The 15,465-nt window shown below is 41.6% G+C and overlaps 1 protein-coding gene across 1 annotated transcript in view; it reads right to left on the minus strand.

The window, feature by feature from the left end:
* Window positions 1-783: 783 nt before the first annotated feature.
* LOC115463667 (zinc finger protein 79-like) overlaps window positions 784-15,465 on the minus strand; it is a 98,150-nt gene continuing 83,468 nt past the window's right edge. Inside the window, exons 7-8 of the mRNA XM_030194375.1 lie at window positions 9,092-9,220; window positions 784-2,757 (exon numbers count right to left, since the gene is read on the minus strand). Coding sequence (XP_030050235.1) covers window positions 1,592-2,757; window positions 9,092-9,220 — 1,295 coding nt within the window. The 3' untranslated portion in view covers window positions 784-1,591. The remainder of the gene's footprint in view (window positions 2,758-9,091; window positions 9,221-15,465) is intronic.

Raw genomic sequence — 15,465 nt, forward strand, 5'->3', positions numbered from 1 at the left:
CTGTTCATAGATCTCAGTTGCACAATTGGTGACATACCAGGGACACCCCTACACACCTCTATAATCAAAGCTGTTCTGGTGTTTTTCTCTTTTACCATTATATCTGGTTTTCCAACATTTTATCAGTTGGAATGGGAATGTCCCAGGTGATCATAACCACTTTGTTTTCCACAATTCTTTTAGGGTCATGATTCCAATGCTTTTCCAGTATGCTGATGTTGTAATGCTTACAGTTTCCAATTAATGAGACGTGCTACCTTGTTGTACCTTTCTATATAAAAACTTTCCACCATCAGCAATTCACAGCCAGCCACAAGATAAGTAACTGTTTCTAGCTCTTTGTTACAGAATCTACAGATGTCTGTTGCACCAGTTTTTTTCAGTGCTTGCTATAAACTACTGGTTTCCAAACCTGGTCATGGAGGCTCCCCAGCCAGTCAGGTTTTCAGAATACCTACAATTAATATTTATGAGAGTTTTCTATGCACTGCCTCCACTGCATACAAATCTCTCTCATGAATATTCCTTGTAGATATCCTGAAAACCTGACTTGCTGGGGAGCCTCCATGACCAGGTTTGGGAACCACTGTTGTAAACCATCTAAGTTTTCTTTCCACTTGAAGGATGTATCACATTCAGAACACTGAAATGTTTTTTTCTCCCATGAGTCATTGGAGGCAGTTACAAGTTTTCCTTCTTTGATTAATAAAGGTAAGGTATCACATTGAGAACATTTAAATGGTTGTCTTGGGGCAATTTCTCCAAATGGGTTAGTTTTGCACATACAAAACAGGAATGAACATTACTCCTAAGCCATGTGACTTATTTTATGCAGTTGCAGTTAATTTTTCCAAATGAAGCATTTATCACATTCAGTACATTTAAATGGTTTGTCTCCTGTGTGAGTCATTTACGCAGTTGCAGACTGGCCTTCTGACAAACATTTATCATATTGTTCTTGTATTGTAAATTGTATTTAGGTTGCAAAGTGGATTATAATAATATAAAACTACTACAGTAAGAAGGAATTTACAAATCAACATGTAATCAATAATACCATGAGATCTTTACAAATTCTGTCTAGCAAATTATATTGTATTGTATTCAGAAAATTATATTGTATTGTATTCAGAACATTTAAATGGTTTATACCCCATGTAAATCATTGTATGCTATTGCAGGCTGCATGTCCAACTGAAACATTTATCATATTCAGAACATTCTAAAGGTTTGTCTCCCATATGCCTTTTATGCTTTTGCACATATTATTTCTGACTGAAATATTTATGATGTTCAGAACATTTAAATAGTTTGTTTCTTCCCATGGGAGTCATTTTATGTCTTTATAAGATGCTTTTGTGATGCAGTTGCAGACAGTATTTCTGACAGAAACATTTATCACATTTAGATCTTTGAAACAGTTTGTCTCCCATGTGATTCATTTTATGCTGTTGCAAGCTGTACTTCAGACTGAAACATTTATTGAATTTATTTCTCTTCCATGTGAGTCATTTTATGCAACTGCAGGTTGCATGTTGTGTTGAAATATTTATCACATTCGGAACATTTAAATGCTTTGTTTTCTGAGAGTCTAGTTCATGCTTTTGTGAGTCATTTTATGCAGTAGCATGCTGTATTTCCGACCAAAACATTTATCGCATTCAGAACATTTAAATGGTTTGTGCCCTGTGTGAGTCATTTTATGCAGTTGCAAGCTGTATTTCCGACTGAAACATTTATCACATTCAGAACATTGAAATGGTTTGTTTCCCGTGTGAGTCATTTTATGCTGTTGTAAGCTGCACTTCAGACTGAAACGTTTATCGCATTCAGAGCACTGAAATGGTTTCTCTCTCAGGTGAGTCATTTTATGCATTTGTAGATTGCTTTTTGTATTGAAACATTTATCACATTCGGAACACCTAAATGTTTTGTGTCCCATGTGAGTTCTTTTATGCTGTTGCAGTTTGCATTTCAAACTGAAATGGTTATTACATTCAGAACATTTAACTGGTTTGTCTCCCATGTGAGTCATTTGATGCAATTCCAGTTTTGCTTTTCGAATGAAACTTTTATCACATTTAGAACATTTAAATGGTTTATCTCCTGTATGAGTCATTTTATGCTGCTGAAGACTGCATTTCTGAGTGAACCATTTATCACAATCAGAGCATTTAAATGGTTTCTCTCCCGTGTGAATCATTTGATGTCGTTGCAGGCTGCATTTCTGTCTGAAACATTTATCGCATTCAGAGCATTTAAATGGTTTGTCTCCCGTGTGAATCATTTGATGCTGTTTCAGTTGACCTTTCTGAGTAAAACATTTATTACATTCAGAGCATTTAAATGGTTTGGCTCCCGTGTGAATCATTTGATGCTGTTTCAACGGGCCTTTCTGAATGAAACATTTATCACATTCAGAACATTTAAATACCTTGCGTCGTGTGTGAATCATCTTATCAAATTGCAGGTAGCCTATTTGACTCAAACATTTATCACATTCAGAACCTTTAAATGATTTTTCATAGGAGCCAGTGTCTCCAAATAGGTTAGTGCTGCAGTTCCTCTCTTGTATGTTTGTTCTTTCTCCTTTATGTACTATTGCTTTCACACTGCTTGGTGTTATGCTCCTGATACCTTGCTCACAGTCAGCTGAAGGATCTGGGCTTTCTCTGGAGAAGTCTTTGCATATCCATTGTTCTCTCTGCGGCACACAGTACATCCTCATTCTTTCACTATTATCCCTAAAACCATCATCTGTTAGAAAAGAATAGAGTATGATCCTTAATTTTACCATTATAGAGAATGATATATATATAAAGAACTGTACACATATCATATATTTGAAAAAACAGATTTGCCTGGCAAATGACACATTACAAAAAGTGGTGTTGCTTGTCTACAGGAACAGGTGGTCAGTAGCACAAGGACAGAGACCATGACTGTTCTCATCCTCTGGTTCTCTGCATCTCATCATCACTTCACTCTGATTATCTTTACTAAGCAAAAACTGCAACACCTTGCAGTAGACCTGGGATTTATTTGGGATCCGGAACTCAAAAGCTCAGACCTGTCAGTTTAAAGCAACTGACTTAGAAATAAAAGGGTAAATATTCAATTCCATTTAAATGGCCGCCTAGGTTGGGGCAGGCCAGGGGTAGATAGCGTAGAGCTTCTACTTAACCGGTTAACGACGATTTTCAGTCCACCAACCGGTTACATAACTGCATTAGGGACCTCTTTTACCAAACCGCACTAGCGAGACCCGCGTGGCAATGTCAACAAAGCCCATTCAAAGTGAATGGGCTTGGTCTACACTGACATGTGGGAATCGCTAATGCAGTTTGGTAAAAGAGGCCCTAAGTTATGAAAGCAGAATATTAACTATCCTCTAAGTTGATAGCGGGGATGGGACGACTTCCCTATGAAGAAAGACTAAGGAGGCTAGGGCTATACAGCTTGGAGAAGAGACGGCTGAGGGGAGACATGATAGAGGTATATAAAATAATGAGTGGAGTGGAACAGGTGGATGTGAAGCGTCTGTTCACGCTTTCCAAAAATACTAGGACTAGGGGGCATGTGATGAAACTACAGTGTAGTAAATTTAAAACAAATCGGAGAAAATTTTTCTTCACCCAACGTGTAATTAAACTCTGGAATTCGTTGCTGGAGAAAGTGGTGAAGGCGGTTAGCTTAGCAGAGTTTAAAAAGGGGTTGGACGGTTTCCTAAAGGACAAGTCCATAAACCGCTACTAAACGGACTTGGAAAAATCCAAAATTCCAGGAATAACATGTATAGAATGTTTGTACATTTGGGAAGCTTGCCAGGTGCCCTTGACCTGGATTGGCCACTGTCGTGGACAGGATGCTGGGCTCGATGGACCCTTGGTCTTTTCCCAGTATGGCATTACTTATGTACTTATGTACTAAGTTCCCAATATTTTACAACTGGAATGGATCAATTTTGTTTTGAGACTTCATCAAAAATTCTTGGAGTGGAGGCTTGACAGTGCCCTTATTACGAAAAATCACATAAGCTTTGGACCTCTTATCAAACTGCGTTAGCAGTCCCCGGTGCGGTAAGGCCAACAAAGCCCATCCAATTTGAATGGGCTTCGTCAGCATCACCGTGCGGGAACCATTAGCATGGCTTGATAAAAGAGGCCCTTAGTGATTAAGAAATCTTTTTATCTACTTAAAAAACTTCATATTATCAGAAAGTATTTTGATCAATCAGCATTTAGGTTGATCTTGTAAAGAATTGATTATTGTAATGTTTTTTCTGGTTGCACTAAAGCTTCCATAAAACTATACAAGTAGTTCAAAATACTGCAATCCAATTGCTCTACTCATTAGGCAGATTTGATTCAGTGACTCCTTTTTTGTTAGAACTGCACTGACTCCCAGTAGAAGCCAGGGTTCAATTCAAATTAGGTGTAATGGTTTTTAAAAGTTTGTATGGAGAAGCTCCACGTTATATGATTGAACTGGTTTACTTACTATTGGGTCATACATTTCGTGGATTGCACAATTTAGCACTATTACACTATCCTACTGTGAAAAAGATTAGATATGTAAAATTGTTATCATTTCCTTTTTCATATCAGGCAGTTTCTATGTGGAATTCCCTACTATTACAGACTAGGGCAAATAGAAACCATTTAGATTTAAGAAAGATGTTTGACTTTTTTTTTCAAAAATTTGTTGTACTTGATGAAAAGTGAGTTAGAAGTGAAGTGAGTTAGAAGTGTTATTTGTGATAACTTTTTGTACATTTTTTTGAACAAATGGTTCAATCACTGATGGTTATGTAATCCACAGATATAAGTATCTGCGGGCTGTAAGACTTGTATAATTTAATGTAAGTGGTGCCACACGTGCCCGAACATTGAATATCAAAGGTTAGTTCAGCCCACAGCTGGAATCGGATTGCTAGATATTTACTGTTACAGGCTGAATATCACCCCCGAACTGAGAGCAAACAGTAAGATTTGCTCACTATGAGGGTAATTTTATAAAATGTTGCACAGCTATGAAGGTCAAGTAGGTGCCTATCTGTAGCCTATTTTACAGACCCACAGGGCTAGACAAAATATATGGCGCCAAAAAAGCGCTATTCTATAAACTGCACTTAAAACTAGGCACAGTTTAAAGAATAGCACTTACACCTAGGAATCACACCTAGAGGCGCAGCCACTTGCACCAACCAAAACATGGTGCAAATCTTTGTGCTTAAATTAGGTGCATATCCCCATTGTTCTAAAACTATGCACATAAATTTTAGGAATGCCCCCATTCTGCCCATGACCCTCCCCTTTCTGCACCCCCTTCTGAACTTGTGCGCTAAACTTACAAGCATATATTGCAATTACATTTAATTAGTGCCAATTGCTTGTTAACAAGTGCTAATTAGCTTGTTCAATTAAATTGCGTGTGTATTTTTTGGTGACTTTTATAGAATCAGGGGGATAAAGTGCAACCCTTGTACATACAAATGTCTAGAATAATAAGATATCCCCACATATGTGCCCACATCGGTGGCACCCCACATCAACATCTCTCCTCTTCTGTGGCGTCCTGGCATCTGCCCACCTGTTGCTGAACACCATCCCTCCTCGGTGCACCTTACAGGTGTCTCCGGCGCCTGCAGTGATTCATTATTGCTGCCTGTGCTGGCCCTGCAGGCTTCCATCAGCCGATCCCACCTGATGACATCTCCAAAGGCGGGACCCAGCCAAGGTGCACCGAGGAGGGATGGTGTTCAGAAACAGGTGGGCAGATGCCAAGACACTGTGAAGGAGGAGAGATGATGATGTGGGTAGGTGAAAAAAATACCTGTAATTTTTTTTATATCTCCGGGGCGGGGGGGGGGGGGGGGGTGATGTGGAAGGGCCCATCTAAGTTAACTCTGGGCCCATCCAAAATACTGGGTCTAGCTACGGCACTGCTTGCATCCCTACCATATTTAGGCACCCGCACTTACACAAGCTATATGGCTGGTGAAAGTGCAAGTGCCTAAATGCTGGGCACACCAATATCAAGTTACCTTTGTATTCTATAACAGAACCAAGGTATCTAGATTCCATTGGAGAACTGGCTCCTACTGCATGGACTCAAAGAAATCTAAGTGGAGGCACCCAGTTATAGAATTGCCCCCATGCCCCTGGATTCTATACAGGTTGCCTAAATATGCATGTCTGAACTTAGGCATGCAGCCCAGGCGTGCATGCAATTAACAAGTTTTAATGAGCCATTAACAACTAATAATTGGCATTGTCACTCATTTAGAGTTATGTGTGCATCTGGGCTGTACCTTATTCTATAACATGTGCACCTAAATCTTATGGTGCGTGACTGAAAAGGGGCGTGACCATTGGAAGGGCATGGAGATGCTCAGGGGTGTTCAAGGAATTTAGGTGTGATGTTACAGAATAGGGTCATTTGCGCCTATGTTGGGTGCTAGAACTACATCTGGGTTTATCAGGTGTAAATCTGGCACCCAAACTTACGTGCGAGATTTCTGCTAAGCACTAAGTGACCTTTACAGAGTTCACACTTAGCGCGAATCTTAACAGCGCTTAATTTGGGGCGCCATTTACTGAATCTGGCCCATTGTGTCTTAATAAAATGCTAGCACACCTCTAGCACAAATCCTGCAGAAATTACAGGTAAAATGAACCCGTATTCAATAATGTATGAACAGAAGTATTTTATAAAGTAAGAGCATAAATTATGACTCTCCCCCACGCTCTGCCCAAACCCCACCCAGAAAATGCCTATAGCAAAGTCACACAACTAAGGGGGTCTTTTACTAAAGCATGTGTGCGCTAATAATTAGGAAGCGCTGAGATGCCCATATATTCCTATGAAACTCACACAATCGGCTATTATTTTATAGCTAGTTGTTGGATAACAGGCATAGAATCAAAAATAATTACAATATATCCAACTATCAACGATTTAATGTATAGCTTTAATATATAGCTTCCAAGCCACTATCACTTGAATCATTCATGATTTAAATGACCTCAGCGATGTCCATTGCCATTATACTTATTGTAATGGTGATGTTAAACAACATCAATCATCTTCATAGGTCAACTAGAAATTATTTCCAAGACTTTTATATATATATTTAACTTAGCTTTTAAATGTCCATCTATCCTCAAACTCAGGGGATAAAATGCCCCGCCCGAGACCGAGCTGTCTCAAGGGACCACCCCCTAGGAGTATTTTAGCGCCAGCTCTGCCCTATATAATTTGACCTATGAAGATGATTGATGTTGTTTAACGTCGCCATTACAATAAATATAATGGCAACGGACATCGCTGAGGTCATTTAAATCATGAATGATTCAAGTGATAGTGGCTTGGAAGCTATATATTAAAGCTATACATTAAATCGTTGATAGTTGCATATATTCCTATGGGCATCTCTAGCATTTATCACGTCCTAATCATTAGCGTGCGCTAAAAACGCTAGCATGCCTTAGTAAAAGACCCCCTAAATGCATTCTTGTCATGTGCATACTTCTACACTTGGGGTAATTTAATAAGGGAGGAGGGTATACTGCCATATCCATGTGAAAATGCCATCATAAAATCATGCCCATATGTAAAGCTGAAAATCCTCCACAGCTTGCAGCAAGGATGATAATGTAAAGGAGATTTTTCCTCACTGCTCTTGGTATCAGTATCTTCCTCTCCTCCCTCTAGCAGGATCCTAACATGAGGCTCTTCTATTTTTAAGGTCTGTACCATGGTGTCAGGTTTGTTAACCTCGACTGCCTGATAGAAAAAAGGTAAAATCTTTTCAGCTTTTAAACAGTCTTCAATATTTACTTAAGAAAAGCAACACTTGGATAAAAGTGAGATCTAAAAATGTTAATATACTGGTAGAAATAGATAGGAATCTCTGTATCTATGAAAAGGAATCATGACTGGGAATATTCAGGTTTCCACAATATAACGGTAAATAAAAACTGCTGTAGAACTGTACCTCCCTCCAACCTGAGGCTGCCAATATGGGCCTTGCTGCCTCCCTTCTCTCTTGCTGCTCCTTGTGTGGGAGAGAGGGGAAAGAGGATCACCATGCTTCCCTTGCTATTTCCAGTAAGGATCTTCCCACTCCCTTCATTCTTGCTGCTACAAATTTGGCCACCCTTCCATATTTTTTGTGCTGATCCCAGTGGGAAGCCATCATCCTCCCCCTCCTCCCCCCTCCAACTCCCCTCTTACAGTAAGATTATCCTTGTAAAACTATTTAAATATTCTGGACCATAAACAAAAGCTTAAATGACTCACCTGAAAGACAAACCACTTAAATGTTCAGAATGTGATAAATGTGCCTCTCTCCAGTTGCCATCATAGAGGGAAATAGACCATAACTGCTCTCATCCTGCTGGTTCTGTGCATCTCATCCTTACCTCCAGCACTGCAGTTATTCTCTAAACTCTGATTACATTCACTATCCACAAACTCTGCAACACCCTGCAGGAGACCTGGGATTCATTTGGGATCTGGGTTCCAGAAGCTCAGACCTGTCTGCTTAAAGCAACTGAATCCTAATGACTTACAAATAAACTAAAAGCCAACAATAAGATTTGCCCACTATGAGGGTAATTTTATTTTTAGACAATCACCTAGCTGTGAAAGTCAAGTAGGTGCCATTTAAATGTGGCAGTCTCTCTCCAGTTGCCATCACAGAAAACAAAAACCACAGAGGTTCCAGTGATGTTATTAACAAGATGGCAGCTTAGGCATTTTGTTTGAATTTATCGGCACCAATAAACCCAGCTAAAAACCCCAAAATACAGAGAGCTAAGTTGGGGCACCCCCGAGATCTGAGATGTGGCAGGTTGGTGATTGAAGAGTGTCCCTGATGCCGAAGAGAATTAGGAGGGACCAATGAGGACAGAGCTGAAGGCAGTGATTTGCAGATCTAAAGGAAATGATGGTGCGGGTGAAAACTGAGTTAGATGTCTGAAGCTTTGATGCTTCATTCTGTGTTGTGTCTGGCCCAGAGGATGCATCTTCCTTGAAAGAAAATATTTGGATCAACCAGTAGTAAATTCAACCCAAGCTACATCACCTGTTTCATGCAGTTCTTCACAGGTGCCTGCGTTGGGCATGTTTCCTCTGTCCTCAGATCCCTGGGGCTGAATCCTGGATCCCTCTTCCTTAAATTGGATTGAAATGCCAGGTTTGACATTGGGGGAGCCTGCTATATAAAAACATTGTTACAATTTGGTCAATTTTTAATGCTAGTGATCAGCATAAAAAAACGCAGGCATTCAGTGCCTCTATAAAGACAGTCAGCAGCTAGTACGTGGTGCGAGGAGACTTCTTTCAGGACAGACTTAAGTGTGTTCGGGGGACTTGGGCCTCGCACACCTACATATGACTTGGCAGTGTGCACACCTCCTATTCTTTAATTCCCTCCTTTTTTTTTCTTCCTGAGTTTAGTAGGTGCTGTAAGTACGTTAAAGGTGGCTTGTTATTTAGTTTTCAGGGTGGTCGAGGGGATAGGGGGGAGGGGGCTGTAGGGGGATGCTTCACTCGTATAATAATATGGGGATATTTCTGTTTTGGCTAGTTTAAGGTATTCCTAGGGTTTGGGCCAATCTTACAAATTTGCATAATTTTAAATTCTGTAAGAGGGGCTGGGTATGGGGGGGCGGGTAGGGTGAAATGTGTTAAAACCTTGATGACGAGCCTTTGTGTCATCAATAAAAATTGTTGAAACACAGTCAGCAGCACTGAATACCCACATTCATGGCAGACTGCAGACTGTTCTCTATATGGCTGCAATATTTGGTTGTTATAAGTAGAGAGGTGTGGTAACCGTGTTAGTCCACTTTTTAAGGTAATCGATAGAAATAAAACAAAATAAAACATGGAAAAGAAAATAAGATGATACCTTTTTTATTGGACATAATACATTTCTTGATTAGCTTTCGAAGGTTGCCCTTCTTCGTCGGATCGGAAATAAGCAAATGTTGGTAGATGACAGTATATATAAGTGAAACATCAAAGTGTTCCGGTGACAGTCTAACAGAATGGGGGTGAATAGGTGAGAGACAGGAAGAGTCGGGTGGATGAGGGACAGGGAGATGTGCATGGAGACAGGAGGGTGACAAAGCAGTACAGTTTTATGGTTTTTAATATAATATAAACCATAAAACTGTACTGCCTTGTCACCCTGTCTCCATGCACATCTCCCTTGTCCCTCATCCATCCGACTCTTCCTGTCTCTCACCTAGTCACCCCCCATCCTGTTAGACTGTCACTGAAATGCTTTGATGTTTCACTTATATATACTGTCATCTACCAATATTTGCTTATTTCCGATCTGGCGAAGAAGGGCAACCTTCGAAAGCTAATCAAGAAATGTATTAAGTTATGTCCAATAAAAAAAGGTATCATCTTATTTTCTTTTCCATGTTTTATTTCTGTTGTTATAAGTAAAACCTAGGCATTTTACTTTAGAACTGCTATAGCTAATAAATTGTTCCCCCTTGCTCACCCTTATTTTCACCCAGGTACTGTACGGACAGTGTTGGAGCAGAGTGTGTTTTTCGGCTGACACTATTCATACAGGGGTCTTTTACAAAGCATCAGTATGCCCAACGTAGGCTGCCTGGCTACCGCCGAGTTACCGCAGGAGCCCTTATCACTACCTCGGTGGATGGCAATATGTGCTCCCCACAGCATGGCCACGCAATAAGAGTTCTCTTACTGCATGGCCATGTTTGTCTGGGGTTTTTTACCCACTGCGGTAAAAAGGGCCCTGGTGCATGGGAAAAATGGCCCCCGCAGCTAGTGCAGGGCCCTTTTTCATGCAGCTTGGTAAAAGCACCCCAGAGTGCACTAAATATGAGTGTATAGAGGATTTATGCATACCGGCATTAAGAAGTTTAGAAAAGTTATCCTAGAATCTGTAATACCAGGGCAAGGAAGCTTAGAATCTACACATACTGCCACAAGTAGAAAGCTAAAAATAAAAAGGGAGTACAGCTGAGATGATGGCGCAGGGAAGAGGGATTTATATTTGTTAGGAACTGGGCAACATTCTGGGAAAGGGGAGGGGCCTAATTGCCCCATGTCACTCACCCCTTCTTTTTGCACTTACTCTTGAACCCCTTGCCAAACAAATCAGATGGAATAGTAATCAAAGGTATTGACACAGGGAACCTGTCTTCGCACTATTTAACTAGTCAGGAGTGGCTCCTGGCCGGTTAAATAGCACTTAGCCAGCTAAACACCAATATTATTCAGCAGGAGACAGCTGGTTATCTCCACTGAATATTCGTGGTTAGCACATAGTCACAAATATTCAGTGCTTGGCTGGGTAAATTTTGCAGCCAAATCGGACCGCCTAAATAGCAGTCCTATCTTTGGTTGCTATACACTTAACCAACCAATGCTGAATACCTAAATCAAACATAAAAAACAAAGAAAAAAACCCCACTATTCTTTCACTGCTGAGGGTATTTCCTCTCTGAGGGCCAGATGCACTAAACTTAACAAGCCCTTAATGAGCAAGTAGTAAACCCTGACATGCACTAAAGACTTTTTTCCGACGACGGTAGCAGCTAACGAAAACGGAATGCAGATGAGCAAATTGTGCAGAAATTCTATTGTAATGAGATGCACTAACCTTTTCCGATTGCCTTAACGGTGGAAAACGCCGGAAAATCTAACAAGAGGTCTTACCTCTCGTTGGGGCTGCGCTGGACTGAAAAACTGCTATAAAAGTAACAACAACAAAAAAAATTGCTCAAGACTTCCAGGTCTCTCAGCTGAGTGAAGCACGGCCAAAAAGGATATTTTTATTATTTGGGTGTGAATAATGGCCAAAATGGAAGGCTATTATTGTGATGGACGCTTTCAACTGCACTCTCCGATATCAGCTGATTGACACCCCCCCCCCCCCCCAAAAATGGAAGGCTATTTTTGTGATGGATACTTTCAACTGCACTCTCCGATATCAGCTGATTGACCCCCCCGGCCAAAATGGAAGGCTATTTTTGTGATGGACGCTTTCAACTGCACTCTCCGATATCAGCTGATCAGGTGAGCGGCGACGTCTTCGGGCAGCACAGAGGCGTATTTGGCATGCGCAGAGCAGACAGCATAACGCTTTGCTGCTCTGCGCATGCTTGACCGGCCAATTCTCTGACTGTTTTAAGAAGGAATAGAGAATGCAAGTGAGCTACGAGTAGCTCATTTGCATTCTCTTTCCTTGATGCATAGCCGTTCCCTACCGATTTGCTATGGAATTCGGTACGGAATGGCTCTAACGACGACTTTAGTGCATCTTGGCCTAAGTCCTCTCTTTATTTATTTTTTTAATATCTTTATATTAATTAACAATTTTCAATACACAGCAATAATACAGGCTAACATTGCAATCTATTTTTCCCCCTTAAACCTCCCTCTGAACTCCCCCCCTCCCACCCCCCTCAGAATATCTCAGTCAAATAGCCGTCCACTGGTCATACTGTATAAAGCTCAAATTGTGATCATCAGTCTGTAAGACCCCGCCATTCCACATAGGAGGACCAGGTTTTAAGATATCTCACCATTCCCCTTCGCCTTAAGGCGGTAAGTTTATCCATTAAACAACAATAGTCCACTTTAGCAAGCACTTGATCCACAGTGGGTAGCACTGGTTGTTTCCAATATTTTGCAATTAAAGTCCTAGCTGCTGTAACAATATACATCAAAAGTGCAGAGCCGGAACCTCTGGTCTTTTCCAGGGTTATGTTCAACAAACACAGGCCAGGATCAAGCACCAGCTCCAGTCCCAGCCCACCCCGCAATCTGGTCTGTAATTCCTGCCAAAAACACTGTATCATTGGACAGTCCCACCAAACGTGCCTGAATGTCCCATCTGCCCCACATTTACGCCAGCAAACAGCCGTTCCACCTTTAAAAATACGGGCCAACCGGCTGGGGGTCAGATACCACTGATACAGCATCTTATATCCATTCTCTAACAAAGGGGTAGCCACAGTGAAGGCCAATAAACGTTTAAATATTCTGTTCCAAACCCCTGTCTCATATGTGACACCTAATAAGGACTCCCATCTCTTAAGGCATTTGTCCAATGGTTTGGTCTTATGTAGCAAAGCTCTGTAGATACGGGATATCCCCCCTTTACCTTCCCCATTCCTCAAGCTCTGTGTCTGCAAGGGACAGGTCCTCTCTTGCTTTCCTCTGGATAAAATCCCTGATCTGCATATAAAAAAACTTGTCTCTATCCCTCAAGCCAAATTCCTCTTTCAGTGTGTGGAACGAGTGGCATTTCCCATCTTCCCAGATTTGGCCTAACAGGCGTAAAGAGGCCGCTGACCATTGTCCATATACTCCCTCTATCCGTCCCGGCCTAAAGTCTGTAGCATAAATGATAGGGATAGTCAAATGATATTTACAGCTGGGAAACCAGGCCTCTCTACATCGCACCCATTCCCTCAGGGTCACCCCCATCTGACCCTTCAAGCCCGATACGAGATTTCTCAATAACGGCAGAGGGAGCCATACCACTGCCCAGAGAGGCACTCCTTTTAGACCCCACTGAGCTGCATAGGTCCAAAGCTTAGTCGGACCTCTCTGTACAGTAGACAACATTTGGAATAGAGCAGCTCTATAATAAAGGCCAAAATTAGGTACCCCCATTCCCCCATCTTTCCTAAGTTGAAAAAGAACATTTCTAGTTACACGAGGGGGTCTTTTACGCCAGATGAAAGCGAACATTTTCTTGTTAAGTGTGCGAAAAAATTTTTGTGGTATATGGACCGGCACTGCCATGAAGAGGTACAACAGCTTAGGAAGCAATGTCATCTTAACCGCTGCTATTCTGCCCATCCATGACATGTGCAGCACCCCCCCCATCTCTTCAACTCCTGCAGAAGCTTTGTCAGTTTAGGGATAAAATTTTCCCGGTATAGGTCCTCAGTATCCGGTGTCAAATTAACTCCCAGATATCAAATGTACCTAGGGAACCAATGAAAAGGGAAGGAAGTCTGAAGGTGCTCTTGGAGCTCATCAGGACATTGTATAGGCATAATCTCAGACTTTTGCATGTTAATTTTCAGACCAGCCACCCGACCATACCCCTGAAGTATCTGCATCACCTCTTGCAATGAGCTTTCAGGTTGCGACAGACAGCGTCAACAAAATATCATCTGCATAGAGCAGAAGCTTTGTTTCCTGCCTCCCTATTTGGATACCTTGCACTGTGGGAGCTGCTCGAACCGAAATTGCTAAAGGCTCCATAGCTAGTGCGAATAGGAGTGGGGACAGGGCACACCCCTGCCTAGTACCCCTAAGCAATGCAAAAGGCTCAGTAGTTGTGCCATTAATCCGCAACTGACACATAGGCCGTTGATAGAGCGCCGTGACCCAGTTAAAATATTGTCCTTTAATTCCCACTTTCCGTAGCAGTTCAAACAGAAATGGCCATAGAACTCTATCAAACGCCTTTTCGGCATCCAATGACACAAAAACCGCAGGGTGTCCCATCTGTTTAGTCCTCTCTTTTTTCTACTCTATACTGATAGTTTTAATTTGGGGGCTGGTAGTTTCTTTTAAAACTGTGTTCAAATTCTGTGCTGGTAAATTGTTTTCCTTTGTGCTGGAGTTGTTCTGAAGGTGCTGTGTTTTCTACAGAGTGAAGTAATCCCATTAACTTGCAGTAGCCCATAGAGTCTAGCAGGGGAGGAGGGGCGAATTTGGGTACAGCTGGGTAGTTTGTTTAGAAAAGGGGAGGGAAAACAGAACTTCACTTACCTTGGAATTGCTGAGGATCTTCAAGGACTGGTTTTGAAGGAGTGGAACGCCGGATACTGCTCGAATACTATGAATACTACTGAGCAACAGGACAACCTCATGTTTTTCTGTGCCTACTGATGGACTTATACTTATGCACTCTACCTCTGCTTTTGGCTGTTTAGCCACACCTTATCACTGCACTGGACATTCGTGCCTTATACAGTTTTACTGTTTACTAACGAAAGAAGTTTGCTGTTTACTAATGTAAAGACAGAATGCAGGGCTATTAGACATATAGCTTGTAACAGTAGTTTGCAAGGCCTATACAAGACCAGCTTGCATGTAGCAATGCCATCTGAATAGACGACCTTGGTGGGTGCTGACACCCCGCCCTGCATTCCTGAGCCGAACGAACCTTATCTCCTGTGCTAGAAAGGAGCATTGTGTGTGTGAAGAATAAGCTGCTAAGTTTCGTTTTTCTTGCCAGTATCATTTCAGTGTTATGACGTGTGTACGTACTGGGACTACAATTTTGTACTGTAAGAACTACAAATGTTTACTGCGCATGTCGGTTGTGACGTGTAAGGGGCCAAATGCGCAGGCCCAGTAGGGGAGTATAAATGTAAGTGTCAGATGATTTATGACACACAGTGTCCCGAGACTACTCGGTGCTGTTCACTTGCTAGCAAT

Source organism: Microcaecilia unicolor, chromosome 2, assembly GCF_901765095.1.
Source record: "Microcaecilia unicolor chromosome 2, aMicUni1.1, whole genome shotgun sequence".
Taxonomy (NCBI): domain Eukaryota; kingdom Metazoa; phylum Chordata; class Amphibia; order Gymnophiona; family Siphonopidae; genus Microcaecilia; species Microcaecilia unicolor.